The 18415-nt window shown below is 39.3% G+C and overlaps 1 protein-coding gene and 1 long non-coding RNA gene across 2 annotated transcripts; one reads left to right on the top strand and one right to left on the bottom strand.

The window, feature by feature from the left end:
* Positions 1-2732: 2732 nt before the first annotated feature.
* LOC119692047 lies at positions 2733-8160 on the bottom strand. The gene is made up of 2 exons (XM_048633458.1): positions 6785-8160; positions 2733-3115 (listed from the first exon to the last, which is right to left on the bottom strand). Exons 1-2 carry the CDS (start codon positions 7860-7862, stop codon positions 3111-3113), a joined length of 1083 nt encoding a protein of 360 aa, XP_048489415.1. The 5' UTR covers positions 7863-8160; the 3' UTR covers positions 2733-3110.
* A 6847-nt stretch (positions 8161-15007) lies between these two features.
* LOC119692146 lies at positions 15008-15858 on the top strand. Its single transcript, XR_007268321.1, has 2 exons — positions 15008-15419; positions 15527-15858. It is a non-coding gene; the product is annotated as an uncharacterized LOC119692146 (long non-coding RNA).
* The last annotated feature ends 2557 nt before the right edge of the window (positions 15859-18415 follow it).

The following is an 18415-nucleotide window of genomic DNA, read 5'->3' as shown; positions in this document are numbered from 1 at the left end:
ATTTTACCTGCCGGCGGACGGCGGGCGACCACAAATTACTTGTTATATTGATTTTCCCGAGTCCCTGCGGAAGCTATTACAGTGTCGTACGTGGCCACTGCCAGTAGCGGCCTCTGCCGGTAGCCGGCCCCCGCTCCGGCGACTCCTAATGCTCAACCACCATTAATATGCAAATCATCTCGTTAACCGCACGTCGGCTAATCGCCCACCGTCTCCCACCTTCAAGAACGCACTGCCATAAACCAGCCAACTTTATTGAAACCTACAAAGGCCAGCGCTAAAACGGACAAAACGACAGCTCCTTATATTCTTTATGCTAATATTTGATTAAATTTTTATTCATCGTAAAATATTTATTATCACGCTAAAATACTCGGCCTCCAGAAGTGGACCAATTTGTTTGCTCGTTGCCTGTTTACTCGGGAAGTTGTTCCGAATCCAAACGACGGCTGTATCGACGGCACAACAATTAGAATGGCTAAGTAAATTCGGTTTGGGGTCAGCTCGGAGGTAACAAAAGATATCGACAGCGGCGTCGCCTTCCGACCCTGCCTGATGATCGATTGACACGAAGCGAACAAACTTACCCTTTCCCAGATTGCCTCCCATCATGATCTCTAACTCTCCGCTATAAGAACCAGTTTCGATCACTTGGGGATTTTAGGCAAAGTAGATACATAGTAACGCTGTGTCATTGCAGATAGCCGAAATTACCGTCTCCCATCCTTGTCTGTCACAGAGCGATATTACACCGGCCCTGATTGATAGTGCGGGAAAAATGGCCACACGACATTGAAAATACTCGTAAATAGTACATACTCATGAAAGATGGATGCCTTCTCCACATAGCACTGTGTCATCGGAATTGCGAAAGTTAGTTAGTTACTACGCTGAAAAAGCCGCCTATTTGATCACGAAAAAATAAGCTCTTATTTTTTGGTGTATTGAGCGAAAATATCGATGTGAATGGCCGCTTTTCATGAATGGAATGATAAATGTGCGTTCCACAAATGAGTTTAATCAAGGAATCACGACACCTGCTTTTTGCTGGTCAGTTTGTGCACATATCGGGCAGATTGTGTCAGCCGGCGATCAGTGACATGTTCACATGACACACACACACACACACACACACAGCAGCCTGCGGTCTACACACACACAAACGCACACACCGACGTTTCATGCTCTTAATTTGAAATTGCCTCAGCGTTCAATTACCTCCTACGTTTCACGGCTTACTTACTGGAATATCACGAGATTGGCACTCGGAATATTTGAGCCAAAAGCGTAGACACTATTATGACAAGAGATTCTGGAAGCGAAACGGTACCGGTGAAATAAAGATACGAATTTTTCAATGTTCAAACGTTGTGAGGATTACGTGTTGTGGAGGTTCCCGGTACTAGATAAAAGCGATACTGACAAAGCAGCGTATGAGATGTCATCTTATTGGACCTACTGAAATGCAGGCAACTTTTCCGATATTTTCAACTTGTCCGATTCTGGAGAACATGAAGCGATATATGAGTCGAGTTAAATTTCCGATATTTGCGCGCCATCGCTGCGTCGGCGGAAATGCGCGTTTTTATGATTTATCGCGTCACTTCCGGTCGCCGTTTCGCTGAGCCGCTGCCACGTTGAGCCTAATGTACTTTTCTTATAATAGTGTTATATCGAGCTTCAATAAGTATGGTATCAGTAAAAATCTAACTATGGGCTTCCATTTTACCGTAAGTAATACTTATATTGTACGAAAAAGTTAAATCTAGATTTAATGATAGCTGTTCAAGCCATAAATTTATATATTGACGTTTCTTAAATCGCCATTAGACACTGAATCTAGATTTTGGTGCAACTCGCCCTTTGTTCCTTATTTATGAACCATAACTTAGAAATTACCTATTTCCGTTGAATACTTTCATCCCTTGTGAAAGTTTCTAATTATTTGAGAGATTACTTATTACGCTAGATAACCGTTTCCTGAGTTTATTATGGCCATATTTTATTCCGGAAAAGAAAAGAAACAATTTTTGAAAGTGGCGATTAAGCTTTCCCAAGTAATTTAAAACACAAGTTTGTAGAAAGAGTCGGACAAAAGAAATAAACTAGGGATGCTATAAGCTACAGGACTAATGATATTTTTGACAACAGCTATTGCATAATTTCTATGAAAAAATGGTCACTAATGGTCACATAAATCTAGATTTAAGAAACGTCAGTCCATATAAATTTATGGCATAAATCGAGATTTAACACTAAATCTAGGTTTAAGATGTTTGTGCAAGTCGCCCTGTATGTATAACAAATTAAAACCATGTGATACTGGCCTCTCCTTAACATTTTTTTATTTAGTCTATCGCTGTAGGTACGAACAGGCCGGTTAAAAAGCTCTTCCTTCCTAATTATACTTGAGTGCATAGGCCTAATGGCCCTAGATTATAATGAAGTCCAAGTAAATTATTAACTTTCAGATTTCATTTTTAATTAGATATTAAGATAAAAATGGAACAAGAGATTTAAAAGGGCCATTTAACAAATTTCCACAGTGTGATAATGTTTTTAAATGCTCTTTTCTGCCCTCGGGGTTTGTAAAAAACAATGAGGATATTAAAAGGGAAAGTGGGACAAAGAGGTTCCAGCAGGGATAACATTATTATTATTATTTTGATAGGCTAACCGCAGATAACATTGGAATAACACTAACTATATACATTGGAATAATATATATGTCGGCGAAGGTGAGGGGTTCGGCAGTAGCTCTCCATCTCCATCAGACATAGTGGGCGTGCAATGGGATCCGGGCTTGATGGAAACACTCTTTGTAGGCAATCACTTGATTTATTAGGTAGGTGCACTTTACAGATTATAACACAGTAACTATGATACGAAACGTAGGGTACAGGTCGATAGCGCTCGGCGGTTGGAAGGCAAGTGAGGGAGCGCAGCTCTGCTCCCACCTGCTGCCACGCGCCCCACCATAGACGCTGTAGAGCGCCGCCAGGCGGCGCTGCTGCGCTTCGTATCCGGGCGAGTCAGCGGTGTCAGTATCATGACTGTAATCATGACTTCACCGACACGGCCATCCTGTGATGCACACGTCCTCGTGTGTGTTATTCTGTAACAAGACACAGCGAACAGTATCTTCACAAATTACTTAGCCTACTACTATTTACAATGCTCTACATTAACACTATGCTTATAGTAGGTATCTTAAAAGAAAACTAATCAACTTCTTTATTAACAGGAATGAATAAACTTCTTGCCACACAGACACATTGTATCATTGACTAATCAATCTCTAAGTTCAAAAACTAACATCTTCAGTACTCTTTCATTAAGCTTTCATAAACCATAATCAAATCGAATCAACCTCTCAACGGCTCATCGGCCAAAGCAATCACAGTTGCATTCTCATTACGCGCCTCCCTCCAAGGGGATCGCCGAGTCAACCTTTGACTCTCCACATACGGTTCATCATGAACCCGACCTCCGCCAGAACTATACGCCTGCCGCCTGCCCACAGACTATGCGAACATAGATGCTGATTTCTACTAGACTACGACTACGTATCAGTCTCTGGTACGGTCTCATTTCACCCATTATCACTTATGCAAGCTTAATTATTATTTACAACAGGCTCCTCAACGGCCTCTTCATTCAACTCCGACTCATCGTCCTGAAACTCTTCAATGATACAAGGTTCTGAGGGCATCTTTCTAAGCCTATCGTGTGCGTACTTGTAAGTACGTTTCGAATTCAAAGCCTTTAAGGTGTATCTATCACAATCTAGTACCTCTATCACTTGGAATGGGCCTTTATATTTAGGGTCCAACTTAGTCTGGTTTCTCTCTTCATTTGCCAGTAATACAAAATCTCCTACTGAAAATTTGCTAAGTTTGGCCTTTGTGGAATCAAATCGACGCTTCTCATAAACAGCTGAATTCTCAATAAGTTGAGCAGCTTCAACTCTAAGTGCAGGTAAGTCTACCTCTATTTCGTCATTACATGTCATAAGAGTCAATGGTCGCGCAACTTTACCAATCATGAGTTCTAATGGACTCGCTTGAGTAGTACGGTTTACGGTGCAATTAATGGCGAGTTGTACTTCACTTAACGCGTCTTGCCAGGATCGAGTATCGCTAGTTTCTACCGCCGTTAGCATAGACTTTAGTACGCTCATAGTTCTCTCTACCTGCCCGTTAGCACGCGATGATCCGGTTGCGATTAAGTGTAACGAAATATTACTAGCATCACAGAACTCTTTAAACTCCTTACTGGCAAAGCATCGTCCTTGATCCGCTATGATCCTTGTTGGCGCTCCAAACAACGCTACGCTATCTTTAACAGCCTGTATGCTACTAACTGTGTCAATTCGTGTTGTGTGAAACAGTAGAGTGTATTTTGTGAAACCGTCAACTAATACGAACGCGTATTCTTTTTGGTCGTTCTTCCCGCTAAGTTTACCGGTTGCATCAATGTGGATAGTGTGCCATGGCGTTGTTATCTTAGGGATTGGATGGAGCTCCGCTTGAACTCGGCCTGAATGTGATTTAGCTACCTTACATGTAACGCAACTATCGATGTACTTCTTTACGTATCGCGCCATGCCTTCGAACCAATAATGTTGGTACAACTTTTCCAATGTTTTGTCGGAGCCTAAATGTACTAGAGACTCATGGATATTGTTTACGACAGACCACCGTAGAGCTTTTGGGAGAATAGGCAAGCATCTCGTGCGTCTATTACGCTGAACCTTCCTATGAAGAATCCCTGCTCGCACCTCGTAAGTATTGGCAATGTCCGCACTCAGTGTACCATCATTGAGATCAGTTATTAACTTGCTAATTTCGGGGTCACGTTTTTGTTCAGCAATTATCCAATTATTTGTAACTTCTGTAAAGTTAATTTGTTTCTGCTCTACATTTGAAGCTACTTGCGGTTGTAACTTTACGCTCGACTCTACCTGTGACTCTATGCTCGGGACTTCGCTAACGCTTAAACTTGACTGAACGCAGCTGTCCTGGTTTGCGTTTCCGAGGTTTCGTGAAAAGAAATCTACGTGTTTCATGTACTGTCCGGCTTTATAAACGACGTCGAAATCAAAAGATTGGAGATAAGCCCACCATCTTTGGACCCGCGGTGTCAAGTCAGCTTTCTTACTAGAGGACCTTATAGAGTTGCAATCTGTTACAACTGTAAATTTACGCCCGTGTAAATATTGTCGAAAATGCTTTATAGCATTAACTATAGCTAGCGTCTCAAGCTCGTAACTATGATGACTCCGCCGGGGTGGTACGCTTGCTGAAGTACTCTATTACGTGTCGCTTGCCGTCCACAATTTGAAATAAAATAGCGCCATAGCCGTTAGCACTCGCGTCAGTATGCAACTCGACGGGGTATTCTGGATTGTAAATCATTAACACAGGTTCTTTTGTCAAAATCGAAATAATCTCCTGTCTAATTTCTTCATGACGCGGCTGCCAGATAAACGGGACATTTTCTCTGGTAAGATTGTAAAGTGGTCCCATAATGCGCGAAAATTGCGGTATGAACTGACGGAAGTACGTAGCTAAGCCTATAAACTGTCTTAACTGAGTTACCGTTTCAGGTGGTGGCAATTCGGTAAGGGATCGAACCTTACGCTTATTAGGTTTTATTTGACCTGCACTAATCTCATATCCTAAAAATTCTAGTTCAGTTTTTAGGAATGAGCATTTCTTTAAATTTAAAGAAAATCCCGCCTTCGTAAGTGTGTTTAAAACGACTTCAAGCCTTTCCAACCCTTCAGTGATCGTTGCAGATGGAATTAACACGTCATCAACGTACACAATGACGTAATCATAAGCCAGAGGGCCTAGCGCTTTAATTATCGCTCTTTGAAAGACAGAAATGGCATTACGAAGACCAAAGGGCATGGACAAGTACTCAAACTGCCCGTCAGGTGTAATAAACGCGGTTCTTTCGATAGATTCTTCCGATTTGATAGGAATTAAGTGAAATCCACTTGCACAATCTAGTTTAGTGTAGTAATTAGCTCCCTGTAGACGTCCAATGAGGTCAGAAATCAGCGGTAATGGGAATCGATCAGGCACCGTGTTGCTGTTTAGTTCGCGGTAGTCAATGCACATCCTATCACTACCATCGCGCTTTTTAACCAAGAGAGCCGGGCTCGCGAATGGGGAACTACTCGGACGGATAATATCCGCTTGCAATAATTCGTCTACGCGGTCACGCATTATTTTTCGCTCCTCCGGGCTGAGGCGATAGGGACGCCGTTGTACTGTACGAGTGGGGTCAACAAGGCGAATTTCAAGTTCTCCTGTAGTTACGCGAGTCTTAGGCATACCCGTGACAAAATAATCAGAATTACGCTCTAAAATATCTACCAATTGCGGCTTATTACTGTCGGGAATATCCGTGTCGACGTTTTGGAAATCATTTTTGACCGATAATTCGATTTCGCAACTAGCTATCACTTTGTGTTTTTCTAACTTAAACTCAGATGACGTCATATGAACTGCATAACCTTGTTTTAAAATTTCGCGACCAATCATTATCTCATTTTCTAATATAGCGTCAGGCACAACATGTAGCAAAATTTCTAACACATTATCACCTATCTCAATGAGACACAGTATTTGCTGGATGCTGACTGTTCTTGATTCACCAATACCCTTAAGGTAAACAACGTTATTATAACGTTTTCCAGAAAATTTACGTGCAACACTCTCTTTAATCAAAGAACATTCAGCACCAGAGTCATATTGGAAAACGAAAGACTGACCTTTATGATTTAAATTTCCTGTTGGTGCTTCTACGACGCACACGTTGACACGACGCTCAGCATTGGGCCCGCCACCGCTGCCACCTCTGCTGGCGCCCTGGGCCGCTGGACACCGGCTCGCGATGTGTCCTGGCTCGTTGCACTTAAAGCAAATGATCTTGCCCGATGTAGTTGGCTGCTGCTGTGGTCCACTTCGTGTAGTTGGCACGGCAGGATTGGTCCATTTCTTGCTTTGAACCTCCTTGCCACGGTGAAAGCACTCAGATTGCTTGTGTCCGATTTTTCCGCAGTGAAAACACTTTACAGGGGGTAGTGTGGAAAATTTGGCACGTTTGAATTTTGGTGCGATTTTCTGATCCAGGGATGAATTAGCCTTGCGTTTTAGGAAGGAAAACGCTTGTAGCTCTTGCTGGAATCGATTACGAGTGCCGATTTCAGTTGTGTATGCCAAACGATGTAATTTCGAATCGAATTGCGACATGTGAGCGAGCACTGTTGATACGGCGATCTGCTCCACAGTTTTTCCTTTCCAGTTGTTCAGTAGGGAAGTGATTAGGCGGCTTCCATAAGAGGCTAGTGTCTCGCCGTCCTTGGGCTTATTATTGTTTAGGTTAATGAGCGTCGCAGCTGAAGTTTCGACAGACACGAATCGCGCAACGAACATTTCTTTAAATTGGGTCCATGTCATACCTGCATACGATATCTGGGCAAGCCATGTCGATGCCACGCCTTTCAAGGCCTTGCTGATTACTACAACAAGCTGGCCTCCTTCTAGCGGCTTGTCTGCGAAGCACACGTCGGCAGTCGCACACCATGCACGTGCGTCTGCATCAGGTTTTTCAGGGTCGAACTCCGGAAGCGTGATCTTGTAGCCAGCACTCGGTCCAGGTTGCTTGAGTGCGGCGATGAGGGCTTTCATGTTCTCGTTCTGCATCTCGAACATCATGCGCCAGTTCTGCTCCGTGGCACCTTGGTCGCTGCTGAGTGGTGCTGATGCTGCATTCACTCGTTGGGATCCCACTTCTGATGTCGGCGAAGGTGAGGGGTTCGGCAGTAGCTCTCCATCTCCATCAGACATAGTGGGCGTGCAATGGGATCCGGGCTTGATGGAAACACTCTTTGTAGGCAATCACTTGATTTATTAGGTAGGTGCACTTTACAGATTATAACACAGTAACTATGATACGAAACGTAGGGTACAGGTCGATAGCGCTCGGCGGTTGGAAGGCAAGTGAGGGAGCGCAGCTCTGCTCCCACCTGCTGCCACGCGCCCCACCATAGACGCTGTAGAGCGCCGCCAGGCGGCGCTGCTGCGCTTCGTATCCGGGCGAGTCAGCGGTGTCAGTATCATGACTGTAATCATGACTTCACCGACATATATTATAATATTATAATATCGAAGTAACACACATAACCTCAGTTACACGCACAAGAATGAAACCTTTCCGAGTAAAGTAATAAGATTAGATAAGAGTAAGTTTAAGTATATTTTTGTAAATAATCATGTTGATTAATACCTACCTTTGAGCCACCCTAACGGAACCCTTAGTTTTTAGACGGACTCAATCGTCATCTTATTTTCATCATGATCATAATATTGAACCGTCACTAAGGATGGTTCCTACCGTGCATCCCTTATTAGGGATTTGTGCATTAGTGATGATCGGCTAGTTGGAATAAAGTGCTTTATGTAGTAAACACGGATCCTGACGGCCGCTCCCCACGATTACCGGACGGCAAGTCCGGCATCCGCTAATTGCCGATCCTATTAAGCATTCCATGAGTTCAGATACTTCATTTACCTACTAATTAGTTCCTTAAGTTCATCTCAACATCACCCAATTTATGAGATCTTTCTTTTTTTTGGGAACTAGGTAATGCAGTGTATGCCAAGCCCGAGAGCAATATAGTTATATATATTTTTACTACTAATATTATAATCTATGGTACGGAATAAACTTAGGCAATAGAATTGAGCTTATTTGTAACGAGGAGCTTATTTTCTGGAGTATGAACGATATTACTATTCATTAGAGAAACTGATAGTTGATTGGTTAATGGTTATGCAGCCTTACAATTTCAACCCGTAAACTGTACACCCGAGTCCGCGTTACTTTGTTTCCCCAGAATAGTAGGTAGGACATTTAACGAAAAGCTAGACCTAAATTTATCCTAATATCCATCTCTTAAGTCTAGTTAATATATTATGGAGTTCTATTCGCAATGACTATAACTAATATGAAGATAAAGTACCCGTACGAGGGTTCAGTACCTCTACTAAAATAACAATCAAACGTTACAATCTCATGCTGCAACATTGTACAACTCATTAGTATTAACTTTAGTATCACATTCTAGCTACACACGCTACGAACCTATTAAATCTTTCTTATCACCTTCGTAATGCTTTAATAACAACTTTTGTGCTTACAAACTACATATTAGGTACTTGCATCCATGAATAACAAACTAATAACACCCCTCTTTTAGTAATGTCTTTCTGTCTCTGAAGTCATAATTAAGACAATAGGGAATATGTATGTATTTTTTATATTCTTATTCAATACTTTAACATCTCTTTATTATAGTACCAAAAATTCAACGCCAAAAATAGTAATTTAAGGTAAGTATTTTAAAGAAAGTTAAAAATTTATAACCGAAACGACCACTTAAAATGCCCAAAACTTTGTGTGACGTCACAGTCTCTTTTCACGGCTCAGAATAATATATATTATATAGTAAAAAGTCACGTGACCAACAAAGTTTCTATGTTTTTTTTTTCGCGAATTTTCAAATTCTGATTTCAGTTTCAGGCTTAGATATACCATGCTGCACATGTAGGTTTCGGCTTAGTATACCCTTTTTGCAACACCCTGTATATCTCATATTTGTGCAATAAAGTATTAAATAAATAATGACTCTCGCCAGTCGCACCTACGCTCAGTTCTATGGGCATAGATTATCCTACGATTAACATTTATACTCACTATTTACGTCACATCCGCCCTAAAAAAAGCGTGACGTTTCTAAAGTTTAAATTTACCACAGTTTTTTTCTACTTTTCAATAATTATTTACTTCCTCAAAATTAAATTATAATCAAAAATATTGATGTAGGCATAATTTTGAAATAACAAAGTTATTTAAAATAATATTTCATATTTATTTGAATCACATGCATATTCCTTATTACGGAATGTTTTTTATAACACCAATCCCTTATCTTATCTTTATATGATGGAACAGGAACATAAATCGTAAAAGGCGCAAAATGGCGTCAATTTCACTGAGGCCCCTCAGCCCGTGGCCTTTTAGCCGCGCTATTAAAAACAAACAAGCAGAGAGTATGGTTCATTAGCCGGGACACTGCGGAGCGGGACTAGGTAGGACGTAGGCGTGCTTTAGGTACAGGAGAGTAAAAATCGTCCTGAAAGTAATACAGAAGTACCTAAAATGTATTTTTTCTTACTTGTCATTTTGAGCAATCTTGGAGTCTCTTTTTATATAAATTAATTTAAAAACTAAGTTATAAAATAAAACATAATGACAAATGATTGATTTCGTAACATAACCATTTATTTTGGCCGTAGTTTATTTGTTTATTATTTAATTCTTTATTGAACAAATATTACAAATAAAAGTACAAAGGGTGGACTTAATGCTAAAAGCATTTTCTGCCAGTCAATCCGCAGGAGGTACAGGAGAAATTGGTAATAAGGTTTAATAATATTTAAATTAAAAAGACACACAAAGATTGTTTACCTTTTTCGCCAAATAAGAATGAATACAGTACCTATATCTAAGGGAATAAATCTAGTATGGGTTGTTGGCTTGTTGGGTAGACATGACATAAGTTGGTACAGTACAGCATTTGTTTCAGTATTACACTTCAATATTGGTCAGACTGTAAAACAGACCCATCAGCCTCCTCAAAAAATATTTTTTTACCCAAAGATCATCCCTCGTGAACACATTATTTAAAACATAACTTCTCGCTAACATGCTACTGAACATTTTCAGTGCAAAAGCCTTCTTAGGCTATGCTAATAAGCTCTAGAGAACAGAGACCTAGATAGAGGCGGTAATGAGATGAGGATGAATAACGCAGTAGGTGACTGGGGAGAATCTTGAAGCGTGGGTTCTAACATATCACGTTAATTAAATTTGGCTCCTGTTTAGTTCCTCTGGTTTGTAAATAAAACTTTAGTAGGGTAAAGTTGATTGCGAAATGTTTGAACTGAATGTGAATTAATTGGCGGTTTCTGATTTTGACAAGGTACAAAAGTGGTAACCGACTAATGAAGTTGACTTAATTTAGGTTTATTCCATTATGGTGATAATTATAACGCGTAGGTTGCAGTGATGTGAGATCTAATTAGAATCTTGCATACCTTGTGCAGTTAGCTAATGTGAAAAGTACCTATAGTTTACTCATCTCATGCAGTAAAAAAAACAAACATGTAGGTTACATGTCAAACAAGATTCATTTTCACTAAGATAGCCATCGGAAACGTTTTATAAAACGCAAAGTTCACGCTACTTTCACGAAATAAATTCTCTGCATCGAATTTTAAATACCTACCTATCAGCTCTACATCTTCGATTTAAACGTTTTAATAAAAAAAATATTTTTAAGTTTGAGGTCTCGGAAATGGTCAGGTTGGCAACTGTGAATAGAATAAGTCTTCCAACTTACTAATCCTAGGCCGTTTCTACTCTTACAGTTTGTCACAACACGCTAACAAGAAGTTCAAATCAACCACAAAACCTCCCAATGCCTATTTTAAAGCAACAGTTAGCCACTTCATGCAGTTGATAAACCGCGCAGCATGCCAGAAGCGCCTACGGGCAACTTTACAAGAGTGGGCACAATTTACACGGCCGTACCCTTAGATTAACAATATTCGAGGTAGATGGGTCACTTCTTCTTCTTCTAGTGCCGTCTCCGAAGCGAAGGTTGGCAATCATCCTGCTGATTTCCGTCTTGGAGGCCGCCGCACGGAACAATTCTGCAGTGCTCAGCTGGAAGCACAGGAATCAGATGGATCACATGTATACAAAAATAAAGCATAAAACTGTCCACATTTTGGTAACTGTCAAACCGTTTTACGTTCAACCTAACGACAACCATTATACCAATGCATAAAGACTCAAATCTTCTACCAAACTAACTCAAAATAAGAGCACAGTGGTAGTAGTAGTGTGCTATTTGTCGAGACGTTTTTCTTGACTGACACTCCATCTCGTTCGTATATTGTAAATCTAAGTCTGTACCACCCGGTAACCAGCCTCCCAGTAACCGGCCAGCCCTGAGTGGATACATTTTAGGCACCCTGCCAGGGTTGCCAGCAACAAGTGGAGACGGTATCATAATTAGGATTTAAACGGACCGTGGGGCCGAATTTATTGGAACTGGTATTATACTTTGTATTCGTGGGGGGAGGACTAAGGATACCGGAGCGGTTGAAATCAAATAGAGGATGCATAATGCATGGCTTACAAGGCACAATAAACAATGACGATGCAGAAGGGGGAGGAGTTAAATTGTTATTTAGGCAACTCTAGGTTTAGGTAAACGTCCACCTTTACGCGTACGTACGCAACAGATGCATCGCATTCAGTATTTTTTGTATAGAAATAAAAGTACACAAGTGCATCAACCTTATCAGCATTGCCGATGCAATTTTTCCACATTTAAGTAAAGTTTGGTCCGATAAGTACCGATCGGTGGACACTTAACGTAAAAAAATATAACGTTGTAACCAAGGCAGGCAAAGACTGTGGACCTCAAGGTAAGTGATATAATATAATTATTATACATACATATACACGCTCACACCTGTGTCCCAGAGGGTAGGCGGAGATTACAGATTTCCACTGAGCACGATTCTGACACACCTCTTTCGCTTCTTCCACATTCATACATGCTCGTCGGTTACGGGTACTCTTAATTTAAATAGAGCCTTTTTCAGTATGTCGCCAATCTGACATACGTCCGTCTAGGGCGACCCCTCCCGACTCTTCCACTCATTTCTGCTCTATATGTATAATTCCTTTGTCACTCTTTCATCATTCATTCTATAATTATTATATGGTCTTGGATACACCTTTTCGTTTCTCCAAATTAATAAGTATCATACTCAGTGTTGTGATTCTCGGTTTATGTACCCCAATATGTAATACTTAGGTCTTATGAATGCTCTAGGTGCACAATTGCACAATGCTTTTAGCATTAAGTCCACCTTTTGTACACTTATATTTCATATTTGTGCAATAAAGTATCAAATAAATAAATAAATAAATAAATAAATTCCACTGTAGGTACATGCATAATTATATATTCGAATGTGTGCCATAAAACCCTTTACTACGGTTTAAACACAGTTTAAGCTCGATGGGTTTTCCAATACTAATCGTAACAGTTGTAGGCTAAAATGCCGCCTATTTGTGGCTTAGCCCCGCACCACGTACGCAGGACCGACTGCAAAAATATTCCAATAAAATGAATTTAAAAAAACATATGCTTGAATTATTGAAAAATATTGTATTATTCTTTTATTACACTTGACCCCTTTTTGATCATAAATATCCTTCCACCCTAAGGTTGTCTTGAAAAAATCGCTTTAAGCGATAAGGCCGCCATTTTTGTACAACATTATGTGTAAGAATTTATTTTATGTAAATTTATTTTATGTGTGTGTACAAATAAAGATATATCTAAAGGCTATTAAAAATATTCTTCATAATACTTATTCTTGATAACGATCATATTTGTTTTTATTAACCCTTTTCTTTAAACTGAGTAACACCAGCATAGTAGAAATGAAAATCGAAACCACGATGATCAAAATAATGGTTGTATTATAATGTTCATAAATATTTTATAAAAATACTTATAATAATATCATTTACCTCTTGGTAATAAGCAGCAAAAAATATGTCAAGTAGGTAATGGTTATTTCATCAATAATTCATCAATATTTAATTTAATGGCGCCTTTTAATTTATTTTGCTATCTGTACAAAACCAAACCTATTATATAGGTATGTAAATCATGTAACTCTAATAACATGAGGAATATTCAAGATCCATTTTGAAGCTGTGAAAACATTCTGGTTACTCAACCCAATTATTGAACTGAGGCATTCACTACTACATCAGAGTGTTACCTAAGCGTTATGTACGTACTGTCTATGTGTTATACATTATAGAGTTCGTATTATAAATAGCATTATGTGTGTGTAATGTACGTACATTAAAATCCAACAGATAAAAGTATGCAGATACAGTAGCTCAATCGGTAGTGATCCTGTTTTCGCCGCATGAAGTCATATTTTCGATTCCTGACCTAAGAAAATTATGGTGTAGACAACACAGAACCCTAACTTTTATATAATATTATAAATGCGAAAGTAACGGTGTCTGTCTGTCTGTTACTCTTTCAAGCCAAAACTAGTGAACGGATTTGAATGAAATTTGGTATACAGATAGTATAGACCTTGAGAAAGAACATAGGCTACTTTTTATCGCGGTGTTCCCACGGGAAAACTTTTTAAGGCGAAGCGAAGCTTGCGGGAACAAATAGTATACAATAAATTTGCTTCAAAGTCAGGCAAACACGGAAAGGGTAGGTATATATACCTAAGTATATAAATACAAGACAATATAATCGAAAGAACCAGCTTTTATAGTTATATTCCGAGTTATGCTTTTCTTGCTAATTAATATTTCAATGGTATTTCCCCGGAGCAGTTCGAGGAGCAATACTCTCCGAGTCAATGTAATTAGGGAGACTTTGGCAATAATTGACTACGCTGTCTACGCTTCGAGACTTTAAAATGAGCGGCGGCTAGTTCGCGTGCTCTTCGTGTCTGTAAAGATCATAGTTATTTAGCTATTACTATTTATTTACTGCTATGATAATATATTAAATATAATAAGAATAAAATCGATCTTATAAAAAGCTCGTATATGAAAAAGGGATGAACTCCTGTAGGTGACAAAATAAATGGTGGTAAAAAAGTTACCAAAACATAAAATCGCTAAGACTGATTCAAAGACAAATTTATGACGCATAACTTAAACCAAACAGACCCTATGATACGATAAGTATATACTTAAGTAAGTATCATCCTCATCATCATCGGTCTTCAACATGGAAAGGTTCAATGGGGGGTAAATTGAATACTATAAAACGCTTGCACTAACATGAAGCTAGGAACAGAGCGTCTAGTACGGGCTTGCAATATATGTCAACGTTGATAGAAATCGTAAGCACGCCAAACTATTAGTTTCCAAGTTAATTGGTAGTATGAGTTACATTTTTTTATTATAGTTCATGCGATATCGTTTATGCTACAACTCGATTGTGCGAACTTCACTCTAGATACTTTACCTCTTTCTAGCGCTTGTAAAAAGAAAGGGCAAACACACATGTCATTTTGGCGTCTTGATTTTCGTATATTATATGTCAATGACTCTAACCAAAATATATATGTCAATCAATGTCAATGACTCTAACAAAAACAAACTGAAATTTGGTTTACAAGCTTTTATTTATAAAAATTATAAAATTAAGAATGATCCTCACAAGTGCATCGCAATTCGAAGTACCTAATTGTAGATTTTATGGAAAGGTAAGTACCTACCTACCTATATACTTATTATGTTTACGATAACTTAAGGTAAAATTGTAGGAAGAAATAATATTTTACTAGACCTAATCTATTCGTACTATTTACAGGAATGGGGACCTAAACAAGCCTGCCGATGGACCCCACGGCAGGTTAACTGCCATAAATAAATGTCCATACATGGTGTAGAATCTCCTACGACCTATTCTGCACATGTGGGGAGCCCAAGACGCTCTGTCGTTGGACGAAGCCCAAGATGCCCTGTCGTCGGAAGAAGCCCAATACTTGTTGCCCCACTGAGACCAAGGCAGAGTCCTAGGACAACCCGTCGACGCGTGATTCGTCCGAGGCAGTCAACGCCGCGACGCTATCGTCCTCTCGTGGGGATTTAGGCCATTTATGTAATGGATAACTATATAAGTAATAAATGATTATTTTTAAACATTTATTTTTCATTTCTAAGGGTGCTTACGTAAAGAATCGGGTTCCCTGTATCTACCCGTACCGGTAACTTGATTAGGTATCGCTCACTGAGAAATTTAAAACCGTGAAATGCTCTAGCGCACTCGCTGAAAGATAAACAGCAGGTTACCGGTACGGGTAGATACAGGTAACCAGTATCTCTATGTAAGCACCCTAATGGTGATATACATTGATTCAGTGCCTGGACGCAGTAAGGCAGATTTCACGACACAGTCGCATTGGACTTGGTTGAAAATAGCGTCCAAGCGGGATCAGTACCAACATAGTACTCTACTGGGTCCAGTCACTGAACCAATATAAACTATCTCTAATAACAAGCACTATTCCTGCCATCATTACTCCGCATTCTTAAGTTTGTGTTAGTTCCTAGTGGTTAATAGGGTTTCCTCTGCCTCTGCAGCCATTCGCCACGCAAAATATGATCGCTGATAGTCACAAATTAAATTCTAACTAGATCCTAACCAACAACAAAAACGCTTCTCACCTACAAATTTTCAGTGAGAGCAACAACTATGAAAGTTTTCGAATTCGTTGAAGCTGACTACCTAAGATCTGTCAAACATGTAACTCGTACTACCAAAAAGCTATAATTTACACGTAAACTTATTTCGTTTTTTAAAACTACGATTTGAAATAACTCATACTACCAATTTTAGTTTATGATAGTTTCCGCTAGAGGCGCTGCTTGTAAATGTATGGAAGAAAACTGAAACTATAAACGTTGTGTCAACTATCAACAACCTATACTAGACGTACAGGTGTCGCAATATGCAAGAGACTCACATACTCTACAGATGAAGAAACCTGGTGCACCACGGATGCTAGAAGAATTTCAGTAATTCGAATGAATAAAGACAAGATACAGAATTTATTGGGTAATCTTATAATTCTCCTGTTATTATAAACGAGAAAGTTTATAAGTTAAACGGCTGGTCTAATTAGTTACATAAATTTGGCATTTATTAAGCTGACGCGCTTTTCATCCCTGAATTCCCACGGGAAAGCCTTTTTATGCAAAAAAAGCTTGCATAAAAGCTAATAGAGATACAAGCTAATAATTATTAATTACTAGCTGTGCCCGCGAGCTTCACTTCGCCTTAAAAAGTTTTCCCGTGGGAATTCCGGGATAAAAAGTAGCCTATGTTCTTTCTCAGGGTCTAGACCATATGTATACCAAATTTCATTCAAATCCGTTCAGTAGTTTTGGCGTGAAAGAGTAACAGACAGACAGACAGACACAGTTACTTTCACATTTATAATATTAGTTAGGATTAGGATTCAAATACGAATATTACTTACTACATCAAGAATTACATATTTTTTTGCATTTCCTAAGGTAGACTCCTTTCAGTATTTCTAAGCGCTGAAGCATTGTAGGTAATATGCACTGCACTTGCATGACGGAGACTGAAGCATATAAGCCAATAAGCCTCTTTGAAGATGAAATGAGATCACGAGATAATATTCTAGTGGCGGTTTTCCTGCCGTTTTATTTGTATTTCCCGCGAGAATCAAAGTAATGGAAGGAAAACTCACTGCTTTTCGGGGTATTGTAGTGTTCTCATTAATTGAAGAGAACCTACTTAAACACAGAGTCTGGTAATGAGGATATCTATATATTTTTATTCCCACATATTAAATATTTTAAATATAATAAGCGTTACTTCAATTTAATTTCACTAATTGATTTATTTTTGGCTTTAAATTTTATGTTCGGACATAAAATTAAATGTAGATTGGTTATTTGGCATTTATTATGTAGCGGCATTTGATAACATAATTTCATTTTGTAAAATGATCATAACTCACATAAGTATTTTTTTGAATATTATTATGTTAAATGTTTTTCATATTATTATCCCCCACCCACCTGCCTAAATTGGAGATTATGTAATATAGATGTATAACTTAGACATGTATAACTTAGGGATATTTACAAGCTGTGTGTTAGTTTACTTGAAAAAAAAACAACCACACAGTAGATTTGAGAACCTCCTTCTTTTTTCGAAGCCGGTTAAAAATCTAAAGCCTCCTCCACACTGTCGACAGCGCGCGTCCCAAGACTAATGATTCAAGTTCCCGCACCTCGAAACAAGCATTTTGTCAGAATACGTCGACACTTAATCTTGGCTTTAGTTCTGCGAGTGTTTTATGATACACATACTTGTGCCAACTGAGAGAAATTACTCTGTGCTGTAGCACGGCGCGCGATGGAAAGAATTTTAGAAATTGCAGTTCTGTGCAGCAATAGTGGATGATGCTGTAAACTGTACAACTGGAAAACTACCCCATACTGACATTCAATTTTACCCATAGGTGCTCAAACTTACTGTTTTACAATAATATACTTCTGTTCTGTTGTGTGGGTAAAAATTACGAATGTTCTTCTTCTATGTACTACGTGGATACTAACTATCGAAACTCATACTTGGTCTCTTCCGTTGGGCGAATGCAGTATGTCCCAACTTGTTGCGAGCTGCTGAGCGGTGGTTGTGGTTCCTCCGCTCCATTACCGA

Source organism: Plutella xylostella, chromosome 5 (genome assembly GCF_932276165.1).
Source record: "Plutella xylostella chromosome 5, ilPluXylo3.1, whole genome shotgun sequence".
Lineage (NCBI taxonomy): Eukaryota > Metazoa > Arthropoda > Insecta > Lepidoptera > Plutellidae > Plutella > Plutella xylostella.
Note: the sequence above shows the minus strand (reverse complement) of the source record. Positions and strands in the feature narration are given on the sequence as shown.

Coding starts and splice junctions, on each gene's coding strand:
- LOC119692047 (XM_048633458.1), bottom strand. CDS start 7,862: ATGTCTGATGGAGATGGAGAGCTACTGCCGAACCCCTCACCTTCGCCG.